Here is an 18,746-nt window from a genome sequence, read left to right as displayed (position 1 = left end):
GGTGACCTGTGGGCCCACAGAACCTGTGCTCTTCCAGTTACCTGACTAAGCCAGCTTGGATGAATCACGCTTTTTTTCAGCATGGTCGGGAACCTTGGATACCATATTATGGACAAATTGCTAAGCACAGTGGTTACTTCTCCTTTTCTTAAATAAGGATATGCCAAAAACATAGCCTAGCATAGACGTGGAAACTCAAACAACCAAACTGTACCCAGAGCTTCCCTAAAACTAAGATAGCACTGTGGGGAGGAGAAAAACCCCACAATTTATTTAACATCCCATGTGTTTTGCCAGCAGAGCAGTGTGTAATTAAGACCTTACACTTTTTTTGTTTTGTTTTTGTTTTTTTTTAAAGAACTTTTCATTTTTTTTAAAGATTTTATTTATTTATTTGACAGACAGAGATCACAAGTAGGCAGAGGAGGAAGCAGGCTCCCTGCCAAGCAGAGAGCCTGATGCGGGGCTCGATCCCAGGACCCTGAGAGCATGACCTGAGCCGAAGGCAGAGGCTCTAACCCACTGAGCCACCCAGGCACCCAAGACCTTACACTTTGAAGTCAGACAGCCTGAATTCAAATCCCAGCTCTACTTCTGTGCAATTGACCTGACTTTTCTGAGCCTCAAATTTACTTATGTGTATAATGAGATACTAAGCTCTTCCCTCTCAGATCTTTTGTGAGGATTTAAAAGTGTCTGGTAGGGGCGCCTGGGTGGCTAAGTGGGTGAAAGCCACTGCCTTCGGCTCAGGTCATGATCCCAGGTCCTGGGATCGAGCCCTGCATCAGGCTCTCTGCTCAGCGGGGAGCCTGCTTCCCTTCCTCTCTCTCTGCCTGCCTCTCTGCCTACTTGTGATCTCTGTCAAATAAATAAATAAAATCGTTTTAAAAAAATAAAAAATAAATAAAAAATAAAAGTGTCTGGTAGAGATGACTATAAAACACTCAAACAAATGATAATTATATTATTATTATTATTATTCTCGACATTTCCTTTACATGAAACTCAACTATAAAATCTCATAATAATAGAGTAGGAGTTGAGTCTAAAGACTTTGTGATCAAAGATAAAAAGAAAACACTTTATATTTTATTATTTTTAAAGATTTTATTTATTTATTTGACAAACAGAGATCACAAGTAGGCAGAGAGGCAGGCAGAGAGGGGGGAACAGGCTCCCCGCTGAGCAGAGAGCCCAATGCGGGGCTTGATCCCAGGACCCTGGGATCATGACCTGAGTCGAAGGCAGAGGCTTTAACCCACTGAGCCACCCAGATGCCCCAGAAATCACTTTAATTACATTGGAGACTCACCTCTCCATCATTCCTAAGGCTGCCCCCAAAGTCTAAGCACACTTCTCATTGTCGATATTCCCAAGAGCAGTCCAACCTTATTGTCTCCACAGAAAGAACAAATTAAGAATACTACTTACTGTTCCAGCTCCATTTCCCACTCTCACTGAACTCATGAGGACTCCCAACTCCCAGATGAACTCTGGAGGAACTACAAAGGGAAACCGCCAAAACGCAGACAATATCGTGAGAAACCACTGGGGAGATGGAGAGGTGCTTTGAACTGAAGGTGGGAGGTGGGCAGAAACAACTTACCCTGAGGCAGGAAGGGTGCCATTCAGCTTCAGGGAGAAAAAATAGAGACTGGAGCTGTTGGAGTTTATAGGTGAGGGCAAAACAACTCTTCTATTTTCCAAGTTTCAGTGGCTGGAGCCTGCAAATCAAGCTGATATAAGATGTATTAACTAGTGGAAAGAACAGATTTCATGACATGCATACACACAGGAGCTCTCAAAGAAAAATGTGGCTCAACAGGGTGCCAGGGTGGCTCAGTTGGTTGAGCAACCAACTCAGGTTGATTGATTTCAGTTCAGGTTATGACCTCAGGGTTGTGAGAACCCCAGGACAGGCTCCTTGCTGGGAGCAGAGCCAGCTTAATATTCTCTCTCCCCCTTTCGCTTTGTCTCTCCCCTGATCCCACTCACGCACCTATGCTTTCCCTCTATCTCTCTCAGAAGAAAAAAAAAAGGAAGAAGTTGTCTGTTTGCAGATGACAGGATATTATCTACAGAAAACCCTCAAGCCTACACACACACACACACACACACACACACACACACACACATCAGAACTAGAACTGATAAATGAATTCAGTAAAATTCCAGAACACAAGGTCAACACAAAAAAATCAGCTGTATTTCTACACACTAACAACAAATTGAAAAAAGTATTAAGTAAACAATCCCATTTGCAATAGTGTCAATACAATAAAACACTTATGTCTAAATCTAACCAAGGAGGAAAAATATGTACACTGAAAACTATAAAACATTAATGAAAGAATTAAAGAAGATACAAATAAATGGAATGATATCCCATATACATGGACTAGAAAAATTAATATTGTTAAAGTGTCCATACAACCAAAAGTCATCTAGAGATTAACACAATCCTTATCAAAACTCCAAGGGCATTTTCACAGAAATAGAACAATCCTAAAATTTGTATGAAATCACAAAAGACCCCAAATAACCAAAGCAATCCTGCAAAAGAATAAAGCTGGAGGCATTACAATTCCTGGTTTCAAGCTAAAAACCTAGAGTAATCAAAACAGGATAGTGCTGATATAAAAAGAGACACATACATAGACCAATGGAACAGAATCAAGACCACAAAAATAAGCTCCTACATACACAGTCAACTAATATTTGTAGGGAGCCAAGAATATTCAAGGGAAAACGACAATCTCTAAAATAAGTTGGGGTGGGGGAGAGGCACCTGGGTGACTCAGTCAGTTAAGTGGCTGCCTTCAGCTCAGGTCATGATCCCAGAGTCTTGGGATGGCTCCCTGTGTTGGGGGTGGGGGGGGGGGTCCCTGCTCAGCAGGGAGTCTGCTTCTCCCTCTCCCTCTGCTACTCCCCCTGCTTGTACTCTCTCTCTCCCTCTCTCCCTCTCTGTCAAATAAATTTAAGAACTCTTTAAAAAATGATATAAATTGTGCTGGGAAAACTGGATAACTACATGCAGAAAAATTAAATTGGACCCCTATCTTAGACCTCTCACAAAAATTAATTCAAAGTGGATTAAAAACAAGCATAAGATTTGAAACCATAAAATTCCTAGAAGAAAACACAGGAGAAAACTCTTTGATATTAGTCTTGGCAATGATTTTTCAGGTATGAAACAAAAAGCACCATCAATAAAAGCAAAAATCTACAAGTAGGACTACATCAAAAAGCTTCAGCACAGCAAAAGAAATGATCAACAAAATGAAAAAGCAACCTAAAGAATGGGAGGAAATATTTGAAAATCATATATTTGATAGTGAATAATATCTAAAATATATAAAGAACTCACCGGTGCCTGGGTGGCTCAGTTGGTTAAGCGTCTAACTCTTGGTTTTGGCTCACGTCAGGATCTCATGGGTCATGAGATTGAGTGCTTCATCAGTCTCTGCCCTCAGCAGGGAGTTTGTTTGAAGATTCTTTCCCCCTTTGTCCACCCCATCCCTGCTCTCACACTCTCTCTCTAAAAATAAATCTTCAAAAAAAAAAAAAAAAGAACTCATACAATGCAATAACAAAAAAACAAACAACCCAATTAAAAATGGGAGGAGGAACTGAATAAACATTTCTCAAAAAGAGACATACAAATGGCCATCAAATACTTGAAAAGGCACTCAACAACACTAATCATCAGGGAAATGAAAATCAAAACCACAATGTCATATCACCTCACACCTGTTAGAATGGCTATCATCAGGCACCTGGGTGGCTCGGTGGGTTAAGCCTCTGCCTTCAGCTCAGGTCATGATCTCAGGGTCCTGGGATCGAGTCCCGCATCAGGCTCTCTGCCTGGCAGGGAGGCTGCTTCTTCCTCTCTCTGCCTGCCTCTCTGCCTACTTGTGATCTCTCTCTGTCAAATAAATAAATAAAATCTTTAAAAAAAAAAAAAAAGAATGGCTATCATCAAAGACAAGAAATGACAAGTGTTGACTAGGATGTGGAGAAAAAGGAAACCCTTGTGCACTATTGGTGGCTTGCAAATTGATGCAGTCACTATGGAAAACGGTATGGAGTTTCCTCAAAATATTAAAAATAGAACTATCATATATGATCCAGATATCCCATTCTAGATATATATCCAAAGGAAATGAAAGGATATCAAGAGGTATCTGTATCCCAATGTTTTATTCATAATAGCCAGAATATGAAAACAATGTAAGCATCTATCAAGGGGATGAATGAACAAAGAAGATGTGAGATTATATAAACATATGTGTATGTGTGTGTATATATATATATGTATATGTATATGAATCTGTATACATATAAACAATGAGTATTATTCAGCCATGGAAAAAGAAGGAAATTATGTCATTTATGACATGGATGGAACCTTGAGGGTATTATGCTAAGTGAGACAAGTTAGACTGAAAAAGACAAATACTCTTTGATATCATTTATATGTGCAAACTGAAAAAATCAAACTGGTAGAAATAAAGAATAGAATGGTGCTTGCCAGGGGCTGTGGGATAGGGGGAATCAGGGAGAAGTTGCTCAAAGTGTACAAACTTGCAGTCAGAAGATGAGCAAGTTCTGCAGATTGAATGCACTGCATTGTGATTACAACAATACTGCATTATATACTTCAAAGTTGCTAATAAACTAGATCTTAATGTTCCCACCACAGAGAGAAATGATAATTGCGTGAAATGTTGGAGATGTTACCTAATGCTATGATAACCCTAATGCAATATACAAATGTATCCACCAATATGTGGTACACCTGAAGCTTACACAATATTAAATGTCAGTTACACTCAATTTTTTAAAAAAGTTTAGCACACAGATCAATTAAACAAAATAGGGAGCCCAGAAGTAAGCCCACAGCTATATGGTCAATTAATCTATGATGAAGGAAGCAAGAATATGCAATGGGGAAAATACAGTCTCTTCAATAAATGGTGCTGGGAATACTCCATGTAAAAGAATGAACCTGGACCACTTTCTTACACCATACACAAAAATAAACTCCAAATAGATTAAAGACCTAAATATAAGACCTGAAACCATAAGAATTCTAGAAGAGAGCATAGGCAGTCATTCCTCTGACATCGGCTATAACAAGGTCTTTCTAGATTTGTCTCCTGAGGCAAAATTTTGTTTTGAGGAAACAAAATAAAAGGGACTATATCAAAATAAAATGTGCTTGCACAGCAAAGAAAACCATCAATAAAGCAAAAAGGCAACCTAGTGAATGGAAGAAGAAATCTGCTAAAGATTTATCTTATAAAGGGTGAAAAACCAAAATATGTAAAGAATTTACAGAACACCAAAAACAAAACAAAACAAAAACTGCTTTAAAAATGGGCAGAGGACCTAAATAGACATATAGATGGCCAAAAGACACATGAAAAGATGTTCATCATCACTAATCATCAGGGAATGAAAACCAAAACCACAATGAGGTGTCACCTCACACCTGTGAGAATGGCTAAATCACACACAAGAAATAACAAGCATTGGAGAGGGCACAGAGAAAAAAGACCCCTCATGCACTGTTAGTGGGAATATAAATTGGTGCAGCCACTGTGGAAAACAGTATGGAAGTTCCTCAAAGTATTAAAAATAGAACATAATTCCAGTTCCGGGTATTTACCCAAAGAAAATGAAAACACTGATTTGAAAAGATACATGCACGCCTATGTTTATTGAAGCTTTATTTACAATAGCCAAGATATGGAAACAATCTAAGTGTCCATTGATAGATAGGGAAATAATAGTGTGAAAAAAACTGATAGGGAAAGTTTGGTATACACACACACATGCACAATCACACGAGCAAGCCTGCCATGGGATATTACTCAGCCATAAAATAGGATGAGATCGTGCCATTTGCAATAACCTAGATGGACCTAGAGAGTATTATGCTAAGTGAAATAAGTCAGACTGAAGTAAATACCATATAATGTCACTTATATATGGAATCTAAAAAACAAAAGAAATGAATAAACAAACAACAGAATAAGACCTATAAATACAAAGAATAAATCTATGATTTTCAGAAAAGATCAGGATAGTGAGGGATGGGCAAAACAGGTGAAGGGGAGTGGAAGATACAAGGCAGGCTTCCAGTTATAAAATGAGTAAGTCACAATAATAAAGGGCACATCATAGGGAATATGACTAATGATAGTGTAATTTTCCCTTTGTCTCTGAGACTTGTAAGTTTTACTATTAGATGACAGGATGTGGACCTATTTTTATTGATTTTGAGGGGGGGGTCTCTGTACGTCCTGGATTTTGATCCTTATTCCCTTCCCCAAATTAGGGAAGTTCTCTGCTATAATTTGCTTCAATATACCTTCTGCCCTCTCTCTCTCTTTCTTCTTTTTCTGGGATCCCAATTATTCTAATATTGTTTTGTCTCATGGCATCACTTATCTCTCGAATTCTCCCCTCGTGATCCAGTAGTTGTTGATTCTCTTTTTCTCAGCTTCTTTATTCTCCATCATTTGGTTCTGTATCACTAATGCTCTCTTCTGCCTCATTTATCCTAGCAGTAAGAAACTCAATTCTTTATTGCACCTCATTAATAGCTTTTTTTTTTTATTTCAACTTGGTTAGATTTTAGTTCTTTAATTTTTCCAGAAAGGGATTTTATTTCTCCATAAAGGGATTCTCTAGTATCTTCTATGCTTTTTTCAAGCCCAGCTAGCATCTTTATAATCGTCATTCTGAACTCTTGTTCTGACATCTTACTAATGTCCATATTGATTAGGTCCCTGGCAGTCAGTACTGCCTCTTGTTTTTTTCTGAGATGAGTTTTTCAGCCTTGTCATTTTATCCAGAGAATAGAAGAATGAGAGAACAAAATATTCAAAGGGTAACAACAACCCCAGAAAAATATACACTAACCAAATCAGAAGAGACCAAAACCAGGGGGAGAAGAAAGAAAAAGAATATCTATATATATGTACATATATATATATATGTACATATATATATATATACATGATTAGGCTGGTGAGTAGAACAGAGCTACACACTTGATTTTGAGTGTATTTTGTTCTGTTAGAAGAAACTACCTCCCAAAATTTTAAAGAAAGAGAATCTTATATATATATATATGTACAAAAATAAGGGTGTATGAAGGGATGGATGAAGGGATGGAATATGACTATAAAGATGAAAATTAAAAATTATTTTAAGGAAGGAATTGATAAGATAAGAATTTGGTTGAGAAAAGAAGAAAAAAGGAGAGAATATGATGAGGCTGGAGACTAGAACAAAGCCATATGCTAGATTTAGATATTTTGGTATATTAGAAGAAACTGTATCCCAAAATTTTAAAGAAAGATAAACGTATATGTATACAAGAAATAAGTTTCAACACAATGATGGGATAGAATATGACTAAAAAAATGAAAATTAAAAAAGATTTTTAAAACGGTATTGATAAGATAAAATAGTTAAAAGAGGTTAAAATAGAAAAGAGGAAAATTTCAAAAAATAGAATTAACTAAAATTTAAAAATGTTAACTTTGAAAGACTAAAGAATCATGGTAAAAAAAAGTCATAAATTCTATGTGCTGTATTCCCCTATCTCTGGTGTTTTGCAGTTCTCATTGATTAATTAACTTGGTCTTGGCTGGATGTTCTTGCTGATCTTCAGGAGGAGCGGCCTGTTGCAGTGATTCTCAAATGTTTTTGCCCAAGTCGGAATTGCACCACCCTTGCCAGGGGCCAGGCTAAGTAATCTGCTCGATTTTGGTCTCAGGAGCTTTTGTTCCCTGAACAGCTTTCCCTACATCTTTGGAGAAGAATGAAAATGGCAGCCTCCCAATCTCCGGACTGGTAGGAGCTGAGAGCTCAGGGTCCCAATCTTCAGTGTGTCCTCAGAGAAAAGCAGTCAATCCCTGCCGTCTCTCTGGTCTCCAGCCGCACTCCAAACTCACCCGGCCTGTGACCAAGTGTTTCTATCACAGGCACACAGCCCCATTAGGAGTCTCCAAACCCAGCAGATTCCTGCAGCGTGCTGCTATGCCACTCCCCTAGGGGAGGAATGGGGAAGGGTCTCCTCAGATCTCAAAGAGCAGTGCCCTGAATGTGCCTCAGATCATGGTTTAAGGTAACCCAGAACTGATAACCCCTCCTCAGCTCTGTCTCTGCAGCCAGCTTCCCCGCTCATATACCTGGCAGCTCTGCCACACTCAGACACCCCCAGTCCTTCTGTGACCCCTGAGGGTCCTGAGACCATGCTGTCCCTGTGAGGGCTCCACTCCCTGATCTCCCCATCCCCCACTTAGCCTCTGGAGCAATGTACCTCAGTGGAAGACTTCTAAAAGTTCTGATTTTGTGCTCCACTGCTCCGCCACTTGCCAGAAGCCAGCCCCTCCCGGCATGGTCTATCTTCCCATTGTTTGGGATTTACTTCTCCGCACATCCTACCTTCCAGAAAGTGGTCAATTTTCTGTTCCTAGAATTGCTGTTATTCTTCTCTTCAATCTCCTGTTGAGTTTGTAGGTGTTCAGAGTTGTTTGATAACTATCTAGCTGAATTCCTGGGACTAGACGAAATTTATGTCTTCTACTACTCCGCCATCTTCTCTGTATTCAAATTTAAGAAAAAAAAATATTTAAAGAGAGAGACTCACCAGTTTTAAAAAGTTTAGAATGAATTGGAAGGATAAACATCAGTAAAATGTAATATGTGACAAACACACAAAAGATATTCTTACTGACAGTTCATTCCATAAATAATGTTCTCATCTCTGATCCCTTGACAGTCCGGTTTTACTCACTTTTGTTTTTCCTCGGCGTGCTATCCTGAGATTGAATGGTCAGTCACAGAAGTGCTACATACATCTATCTGCAGGCCTAACACTCTCGAATCAAGAGCCTGAATGTTGCAAGGACACTGGAACAGGGAAAGCAGCAATGAAAATAGGACACTGGTCTCCAGAAAAAGCGACCCTTTGGGATGCCCAAGACACTTAACTCCATAGTGCTTTGAGATTGCACTCTTTAATTTGGGAATCTGTGCCAGAATTGAATTTCAGTACACCAGTTGGTGTCAGCATCCTTTTAAATTGTTATTACTTTCATAAGCTTTCTTTAATTGTTTAATTGGTATATTTTCCTATTTATGAAAATTACTTGAGAATCTTGTGGCGCAATGGAATACATCATAACTTTTTTCCAATAAAATTAATGGAATTTTTTTCAACTTAGCAGCTTTTAACTTTGTGGCAGGGTTTTCAAGAACAAATTAAAGTCAGTAAAAAAAGGATAAGATTATTTAGAAAACCTATAATGAAGGACCCAAATGAGGAGGACTCAATGTCATGATTTGCTCCCTCAGTAATGAAGAAGCTAGAATACTCAGGAAACAGATAACAAAGACTCCTGACTATGTAGAAAACTTTAAAGGAAATTGTGTTTAAAGAGATTACCTACAAGAAAAGTTCCATATTTGAACTCATTTGCACAAACCTTTTCCTGTGGTGATTGGCTGAATACATCATCAGTGCTAGATGTCCACACTTAATCTTCATGAATAGTAATAGGAGTTAATTAGCATCAAAGAAAGAACAGATGCACAAATGCCATCATAAAATGGAATTTGTGGATATGTAAAAAGAGAACACAAGGTAGACCAGACTCAGTCTATGAAGTTCAGCTAATGAGATTGCCAAGAAACAGGTTCCATTTCTTATTTTGTGCTTTTATTGATCTGTCTCTGCTGCCATGAATGTTTATCACTTTGTCAACTATTGCTTTAATGTGTAATCTCTTTATTATTTAGGAAATAAAACAAAACCTCCTTTAGCATTAATATAATGAGATATCATTATTTATGGCTAACTGTTAGGAGTTTTAGTAACCTACATATCTTCGGTTCCCTGGGTGAAGGCTTATTGATTTTTGCAGCGCCTGCTGTTAATGCTTGATGTTTGGTGATGGAGGCTCAGCTAGTCTACACAGGGGAGCTGTTTACACAATCAGCGTAATTATTATTGGGTTGTATAATGTGCATTTGGCTATTGGTACTTATATTCTTACAACTTTATTAAACAAAACTGTTTTTTCCTTTCATTGCTACATCATCAAAAACCATAAACACACTCACAGAGATCCTATTCTGAAACCTAGATTATACGGAGTAAGAGGTTGCAATGTCAGCTCCTGAATTTGAACCTGTCCTAAACTATGTTCAGAGAAATCAGTGATATCCCACATTACTGGCCCCAGAACCATGGTAATAGACAAACAGAAAGAAGGCATTGTTTTTTAAAAGATTTATTTACTTACTTACTTATTTTAGAGAGAGAGTGTATATATGAGCAGGGGGATGGGCAGAAGGAAAGAGAATCTTAAAGCAGACTCCTCATTTAGTGTGGAGCCCTCAGCGGGGCTTGATCCCAGGACCCCGAGATCACGACCTGAGCCAAAATCAAGAGTTGGCTTATTAACCAACTGAGCCACCCAGGCACCCGAGAGGGCATCATTTTTCTCTTAACACTAGCCCCACTGTCTCCCTGCCTTGTGGACACTTCACTCCTCCCTTTCCTCCAGACCTCAGCCACTCTGTTCAATCTCTATCAATGGACATTCACCCCTCCTTTTCTTATTGGTAAATGCTATTATGGAGATATTTTAAGATTATGTGAATTAACAAAGCCTTACAATAAAACAGCTGAGTAGCACCCTGCTGTCTGACCAAGGGAGCTCACCAATGATATCAAAATCACTGGTGACACTGGAGGAGTCACCCACAGTAACATGGGAGGGTGAGGGTCTGAGGAAAGGAGCCCAGGAAAGTAACCAATGGCACACATCCCGAAGTGAAGACAATGTTGAATCATTTTAGCCCAGAGCACAGCTTCCTTGAATGTGTCCTTTGAACCGTAGGAATAGAGTCCACTTGAGATCCACACCAGCCACTTCCAGATCCAGTAACATTTTAGTCCCTGCTCCAAGATCAGTGATTCCCAAACACACAGACAGGGATCTCTTTCTAGGCAGAATGAAAAGGTGTCCAGAGGCTAAGGGGACTAAGAACAACAGGAGCAACTGGGGTGGGGTCAGGGGGGATGGTATGGTGGCAGAAGTGATGAAGGGAAAAGGAAGGCACTATGGTTCTACAGGCCTTCCATACATCGGTCAGGGAATCCAACATTTGTTTATAGGAATCAGCTCGAGGAAGTGGTCACCATCAACACACATAACAGGTTAAATTTAACAAAAGGATTTTCAGTAAACAAAAAAAGTCAGCCTGGCTTCTTTAAATTATTTTCTAATTAACCAAATGGCTATAAATTGAGACATTCTCATAATTCTAATGAGAATTAGCCCATATAGATTAAGCTTGTCACTCCCAATCTCAATTCTGTTAAAGCTCTGAAAGACAAAGGACACCTGCAACTAGCACAGGTAATAATCTAATCTTGGCTCCTATATAGCTTTGACTCCTGTACAACATATACTCAGTGATATCAACAAATTGAGCCTTTTATTTTCTAAATTAATCCTTGAAAAACATCTAGTAGCTCAGCCTTCTTTTCCTTTTTCCTTTTTTCAACTTCTGTGGATATTCAGGGAATTTGAACACCTTGTTAAACCCTTCTTAATTATATCCTAGAAGAGCTTTGTTTTGTCTATCTAAAAGTCCACATCTCTAAGGCACCAATTATTAAGGATAGTTTTCAACAAGAACTATGTCCTAGGCAGAACTTATGCAAAGCAGACTGCTTTAAAACTGTCAGGGGCATTAGCCATGGAGATAGCGGTCCAAGGCTATGGTCTCTGGCCTTTCTGTAATGGTAAAAGAGGGCCCATAAAAAGTGAAGACACACTGATGCCCAGCCAAATTAAAGTCAATCAAATCTGCTCATTCATTCAATCAACAAATTTTTACTGCATGCCTGCCCTGTGAAGTGTCATGTCAGGCACTATCAGGATCTAGATGGAGTGGAATTAATTCAGAGACCACCAGAGATAGCTTTGAATCATGTCCTATGAGGGACAGTTGAAATAATCACAAACTAACCTGAAGAAGATTCTGGAAAAACACTAGAGCCCCCATGCCTAAATATTTAACTTTTTTTCTTGCAGAAAAAAGAGATTAGACTTCTTTTGTACCAGACCACAAAGAAGTAGTATCAGTGGGTGGAAATCAGTGGAAAGAATCATAACAAGGCTAAGAAAGAATTTGCTACCAGAGCAGTCTAAAAATGGAATGAGCTGTTTGGAAAGGAGCAGAAGCCTCATTAGCAATACTGGTAGCTGGGGTACTAGATACTGCAGTACTCACTGGATACCCCGTCCCAAAATAAATCTTAAATCTAACTGCTTCAAATCCAATTACCTGTAATTCTATCACCCAAAGACAATCACTGCTGATATCCTGGTATATTTCCTTGTATTTTCTGTGCCGTTTGTTTTTTACCATTGTGAAATTGTACCACGTGTGCAATTTTCTACTTTGTATTGAAATTTATTTCTCTAGTAGGTTAAAGACTACTAAAATTTACCAAAGCTTTTCATAAATGCTGGACATTTATAGTTTAATGTTAACAGCAGTTCCAGAGATACTCTATCTAGTTTGAACTTCACTTACAATACTATCTTGGTAAAGTTACTTATTCTTTTTGCCTCGGTTGCCTCATTTGCAAAATAAAGGAGCTATACCTCACAGAGTTATATTAAAAAGAGTCTAATTCCAGTAAAGCATTAAGAATTGTGCCTGACACAATACATGCACTTGAAAATTTTACCAATTATAGGTAAAAAAGTCTGAGAATCCATGAAGAAAAATTGTGATTTTGAAATGGACCAGAAGTTTGCTGGATGTCTTTCAAGGAAATCAGAGCTTTGACTAGCACACTCTTGGGATGAGGGGCCCAAGCCTTTGTGTTCCAGGTAGTCTACAGCCCTGAAGGTTGTACATACTTGCCCAGAGACAACTTCTAATTCTGTCCAGTGGACAATTTACTTCCCTCTCCTGTTGAAAAGGCCAGTTTTACATTTATTTGTAAGCTCATTTCAACATCCTTGGTTCCCCTACTAGGAATGTTTTGAATTATTTGAATAGGATGAAAGTTTACTGGTTTCAGTAATAAGCTAAGCAAAAATCTTGGCAGGTCCTTGACAGATGCCATACAGATCTAATTTAGTAAGTCAAGGTACCCAAACCTAAGAATATATTCTCTATGCTCCAATGGTTGTTTGGATTTGTCTTAGATTTGTCATATTTTGCCATCAACATCATTGAACATTTAGTAGGTAATTTAACTCTTCAACAGTTAAGGACCTACTATTAATATACAAAGCAGTTGCTATGTGCTGCAGTAAACATGGAAATAATTCCTGCCTTAATATAGTTGTTTCTGGGGAAGAGTGTGTAGTGGGCAATAAGAACATTAGCTTTTGATATTGGACAGTCTCTAGTTCTAGACCAGTTCTGATCACTTTACTTGGGTAGACTTTGGTAATGAAATAACTGCAACTCGAAGCCTGTTTTCCTCAGTGGTATAATAAGCGTGTCTATGAAAAAGTCTGTGACTTGAAAAAAATAGTGCACTTAAGGCACTCGGCCTTTCTGGCACATACATGTTAAGTCTAAAGCAGTAAGTTATTCAACTCCTAGAAGAGAAGTCAGACCACCTAATCCACACCAGCCTTCCCATTCACTCCCTCACATACACACAGGGCCAGGACTGGCTAGGGCATGTCCCCTTGGCCAACACACAATACATATGGGAGCAAGTATTTACATAGCACCATCCCAGAGTTCAGCTCAGCCAAGTGTCACAAACCAAACCAAGCATCTCTCAACCTCATTTATCTAAAATCATTAGATGTATGAGTCTTATCTGAAATTTCCACATTTGCTCAGCTAATACAGGTCTTACCCACCCTATCTGCAATAGCAGCTCCATTCCCTTACCAGAAATTTTCCTACACCTTCAAGCTCTTCTTCCAATATTCTTTACACCTTACAGTTTGAAACCTGATTCTTCCCCAAACATGTCTCCAGCAGCAACTGTGGTTTATTATCCCCTACTCCTGGGCCTCAAGGTTAGGAGCAAAGGTGTATTTGCCAAAAAGCTTATCAAAGTTAAGCTTCAGTTGTCCCCAACTTCCATGACCACCTACAGTAGCAATACATTTGTCATGTTTTTGAAACTTTGCAGATAGCTTAACCACAATCAGTTAAGGTGTCTGTTCCACTTATTTCCAGCCACACTTCCCTTCCTGAGAAGACACGGTATCAACCCAAGTTTATTAGAAACAGTTAGCTGATCACTCCCTGCTTGGCTTCTGGTATCCCATTATCTTGGTTTCTCCTTCAGTCTGTTCATCTTCCCACCTGTCCCAGAGTAACCCACAACAGTCTTGTTCATATATTACTCACTCCCTAGATTTTAGGAATTGGATCTCTTCTAGATACAATGAGATCCCGAATTAGCAGGTATTATTCATAATCTTAGGACAACCGAAATTGTACAAGCACTCCCAAGTTCCCAACGATTCCAGAGTAATGTACCCAAATGCTTATCTACTTGGGAACTCCATATGGAAGTCTAAAAGCACCTTCAACTTACTATGCCCTAAACTTAACTCTTCTTCCCCAAGCCATTTTTTCAGTTCTCGCTCAGGAAGGACTATAGCCTTCCCACTGCCTAGACCAACCCTTAGAATCCTTTATTTTGTATCTCCCCCATCCAAGCTTTCAACAAATCCTGTCATCTTGCTCTTCTAAAGCCATGTTTGTAGCCTACCTCAAACACTCTCTTTTATCCTAGTCCGAGCCAAAATCACTTGCCTTCCAACAGACTTGTTTCCCTCCTTCCACCCTTGCCTCATCCAAGTTTATTTTGCTGACAAGACCCATTAACTTTTAATCACCAGTCTCTCCTTCCACATACAAACATTTGATGAACTTACAGTCTTTCATCTGTTAATTACCCCCAAAAGCCAGGACTGCTACCTCTGCACCTCTAGGCAATGCCGAGGTTTCAGCAGTATTTTTTTTTCCCCAAAAAAAACGTGTTTCAACAGTTCTATCTCTACTGCCTATTTCACTGTAGCAAATCTATTACCTATGAGACACTTGTCTGAGGTTATATGCTGGGTGCTCCCATATGTAAGTCATTTTATGTTAATAAAAAATTTTTTATGAAATAAAAAACAATGCTGGCATTTTTAGCAGAGTTCAGCATGAGTACTTTTACATTAAAGGAAAGTAAGCCACATATGTTGGTGATGAACCATTGAGAAAATAGCACATTTTAAAAAGGAGATTCCTGTAATCAATTGACCATTCCATTCACTTTAAAGCACTCATAATTTGAGGATTTTTATTTTATGTACAATGAGCTGGCATTAAGGTAAGTATCTTGGTTATCTGCAGGTAGGTATCTTGGATGACCCATTCAAGGAAGCTCACTTAATCCAACTGCAAAGAAAAAGGGGGGGGGGGGAGACAGACAAGAAATGTATTAATCCAAAATGTTTAAATACCTATTTTATTCTCACAAACACTGGCTCTCATTACAGAAGAATGAGGTTCAAACCAGAAATTTAACCCACCCAAACTAGCCACCAAGCTCTAAAAATCTTAAAATATGTACTGAATGTTTACAACAAGCTGTTCCACAAACCACAATTATATTCTAGACTGTAATCTTTAGTATTGATATTCACTTCTTCCGTCAAAGAATTCCCCACTAGAAAACACTACTACATAAAATAATCTTTACCAAAACCTCGGGTTGGTTAAGTAGGTAACTAATTACACAGCTAGTATTTTGGTATTCAATATGTGAGAGACACTACTATAGCAATCATTCGTAAGTTAACTCATTTAACCCTGTCCTCTAAGTAACCGGGCCACAAAGTTATTTATTAGCTCAAGGGCTTGAGTCCATTCTCATCACTGACACACCACTTCCCACCCCACCGAGATACAGGAACCTCCACAATGTAACAAGCATATACTTGCTAAGTGGTCAAAACTAAAAGTCAAACCGTACGATACTTTGTGTCTACCGGACATCATACTTTAACACCAGTAACTGTATCTCAAAGAGCCAAGAAAGTGGTAGTTTTCACCATAGGGGGAAGAAAACATTCTGGCATTTATCTGAATTTTAGAAGTGAAGACAGCTCCACATATATGTAACTAATTTTTACAACAATCTTGCCATTTATTTTTCTCAGGCAGAAACGGAACTTCATGGAACTGGACTAAAGTCAGTGTACTCTTATTAAACAGGAGATTTTATCTGAATCCTAAAGTCTGTCTGGCCCCCATTCTCAAGCTCATTCCAGGATATGCTATCTCACATCTCCGGGCAGGCAGTGGCCAACACATGTATTTCGCTGGAAAATGTCTAGATACGATTAAAGAGATCTGAAACTTAATTTCCAGTGTTTTCTAAAACTGACTGCCACTGGTAAAAAGGAGTGAGACTGTAAAATCTATCCCATTACCCTGTCCAAACTCTTTAACCGTGCGTCCGATACCCCAAAAAGCCCCGCTAACAACTAAGAGAGAAAACGCTGTTGATGGAAAGCTCAAAGTAAGGAAGTATCTACGTTCCCAGCTCACAGAACCGGGAGAAGACAACCCCGCAGCCGCGTACCTTAATGAAGCCTATATCCTTCGCATACTGACGGAAACACTGGCGGCACATATTGAGGCCATATTTCCGGATCAGACCGTGCCGGTTTGAGCAGACGCGGCTGTAAGAAGAGAATGCGTTACTGCAAGCCGCCGAAATGGAAGGATTCCGCACTCGGGGGCCACCACCCGCACCACCGATCTTTCGCCACCCGTCAGAGGCCCGTAATGGCGGCAGTCACGGCTCCAGAGTCGGTCTACCCCCACGAGGCGCGGCGGACTCCTCTCCATGAGAGATCTGGCTGCGTCACAACCGAGTGCAACCCTTCCCTAAAACCACATTCTGTTTCTTACCAAGAACGAGAACCCTGGCCAAATTTCCTCGGATGGCTCCAGTAGAGCTGCTGGTGACCCATCTTGCTCTCTCGGATGCAACGAGGCAAAAGGAAGAGCTACCCCACGCATGCGCTCTTCAAATTTTCAAGACACGGCTTACCCAGAATGCAGTGCCGACTAATGACGCGAGCGCAGTGCGGCTATGCTGTTTCGAGGTAGTATATCTGGGCGGTCTCGGAAACAGGCCAGGCGGGTACAGCTGATGACGTCAACGCAGCTCAGCCTCTAGTGTTAACTTGCGCTGCTCTCGAGCGCCGGGCGCGGTGGCGCGCGCCTGTAGTCCCAGCTACTCGGGAGGCTGAGGCAGGAGGATCGCTTGAGCCCAGGAGTTCTGGGCTGTAGTGCGCTATGCCGATCGGGTGTCCGCACTAAGTTCGGCATCAATATGGTGACCTCCCGGGAGCGGGGGACCACCAGGTTGCCTAAGGAGGGGTGAACCGGCCCAGGTCGGAAACGGAGCAGGTCAAAACTCCCGTGCTGATCAGTAGTGGGATCGCGCCTGTGAATAGCCACTGCACTCCAGCCTGGGCAACATAGCGAGACCCCGTCTCTTTTGAAGCTGAAGCCACAAAGAATGAGTTTTGAGCTCCTGAGAAATAGAAAACAGGAAAAAAATCTTTTCATCGCCTGACCCATTAATTTTCTTAATTAAAATTTTACACTTGGAAAAAGGATTTTGCCTTGACTCAGCACTGACACCTGCTGGAATAAATTAACAAAATAACTTAAAGTCAGCTGTAATAATTAAGAGTCAACAGTAGGAGTTTCTCTTTGGTCAAACAGAATGCGTTTCAGGGCTGTTCCTTTTTTTTTATTTGAGGGACACACTCTTAGAGATACACCTTCAGCAACAAAGAAAAATGAGAGGCTTACTGTGTTTGATATTTAAATGTAGTTAAAAATAAGCGAGAAACAAGTTGCACAAGGTAGGTTGCTTTGACCGGACGATTTCGTTACAACTACTAAAAAATGAATGCCATCTAATAATCTGCTGAAAGATATCTAAATTCCACATGGACGTTTATAATGTCTCTAGATAAACCTAAAACTGTACATGATACCAAAATCAAAGCTTTAACTAAATCTACAAAATGTACCACAGAGTGAAAATTCCAATAAAACTTCACACATGAATTCTTGTATTAAAACTAAAATACAACACTTCTTGAGGTATGCTCTTTCAGGATTCTGAGGGCAAGCGTGCCCCTCACAATCATTGAATTAGGTACTTTGGTGCAGGCTGAAGGAAGAAGGCAAGTCAGAAATTAAAAAACCAGATATGACTTGATTCCTGTTCCTAAAACTTGCAGATGTAGGGAAGAAAATGGAATTATCTCAAAGAGCTCTTCCTTCCAGTGTCGACTTGTGTGACTCAATGACATGTACACAACTAAGTAAGCAGAACACTATGTCTTATGATGGATGTACTCGTGGCATACAAGAACAGCAAAGAAGAGAAAAATTAATTCTAGCTCAAGATATACTTAAGATGCCTTTGAAGTAAGCCTTGAAGGGTGAAATTTCTACAGGCAACACTAGATGGAAGGGAATGCCTAATGACGGGAAGAGTTTGAGTCAAAAAATGGAGTTGTAGAAGGTGAACAATCTTGAGTAACTAGAGTTGAGGATGCACAAAAGCTGAGGGACAGGTAAAACAAACATATTTTATAGTAAAGCCTGATTGTAGAGGGTCCAATGTCAAACATCTA

The 18,746-nt window shown here is 39.7% G+C and overlaps 1 protein-coding gene across 1 annotated transcript; it reads right to left on the bottom strand.

The window, feature by feature from the left end:
- Window positions 1-15,344: 15,344 nt before the first annotated feature.
- Window positions 15,345-17,128, bottom strand: RPS29 (ribosomal protein S29). The gene is made up of 3 exons (XM_032871191.1): window positions 16,996-17,128; window positions 16,664-16,763; window positions 15,345-15,474 (listed from the first exon to the last, which is right to left on the bottom strand). Exons 1-3 carry the CDS (start codon window positions 17,055-17,057, stop codon window positions 15,466-15,468), a joined length of 171 nt encoding a protein of 56 aa, XP_032727082.1. The 5' UTR covers window positions 17,058-17,128; the 3' UTR covers window positions 15,345-15,465.
- Window positions 17,129-18,746: the final 1,618 nt, after the last annotated feature.

The sequence above is a fragment of the Lontra canadensis genome, unplaced genomic scaffold (genome assembly GCF_010015895.1).
Source record: "Lontra canadensis isolate GAN:19392208 unplaced genomic scaffold, GSC_riverotter_1.0 scaffold42, whole genome shotgun sequence".
Taxonomy (NCBI): Eukaryota; Metazoa; Chordata; class Mammalia; order Carnivora; family Mustelidae; genus Lontra; species Lontra canadensis.
This window is presented reverse-complemented; position numbering and strand designations above follow the sequence as displayed.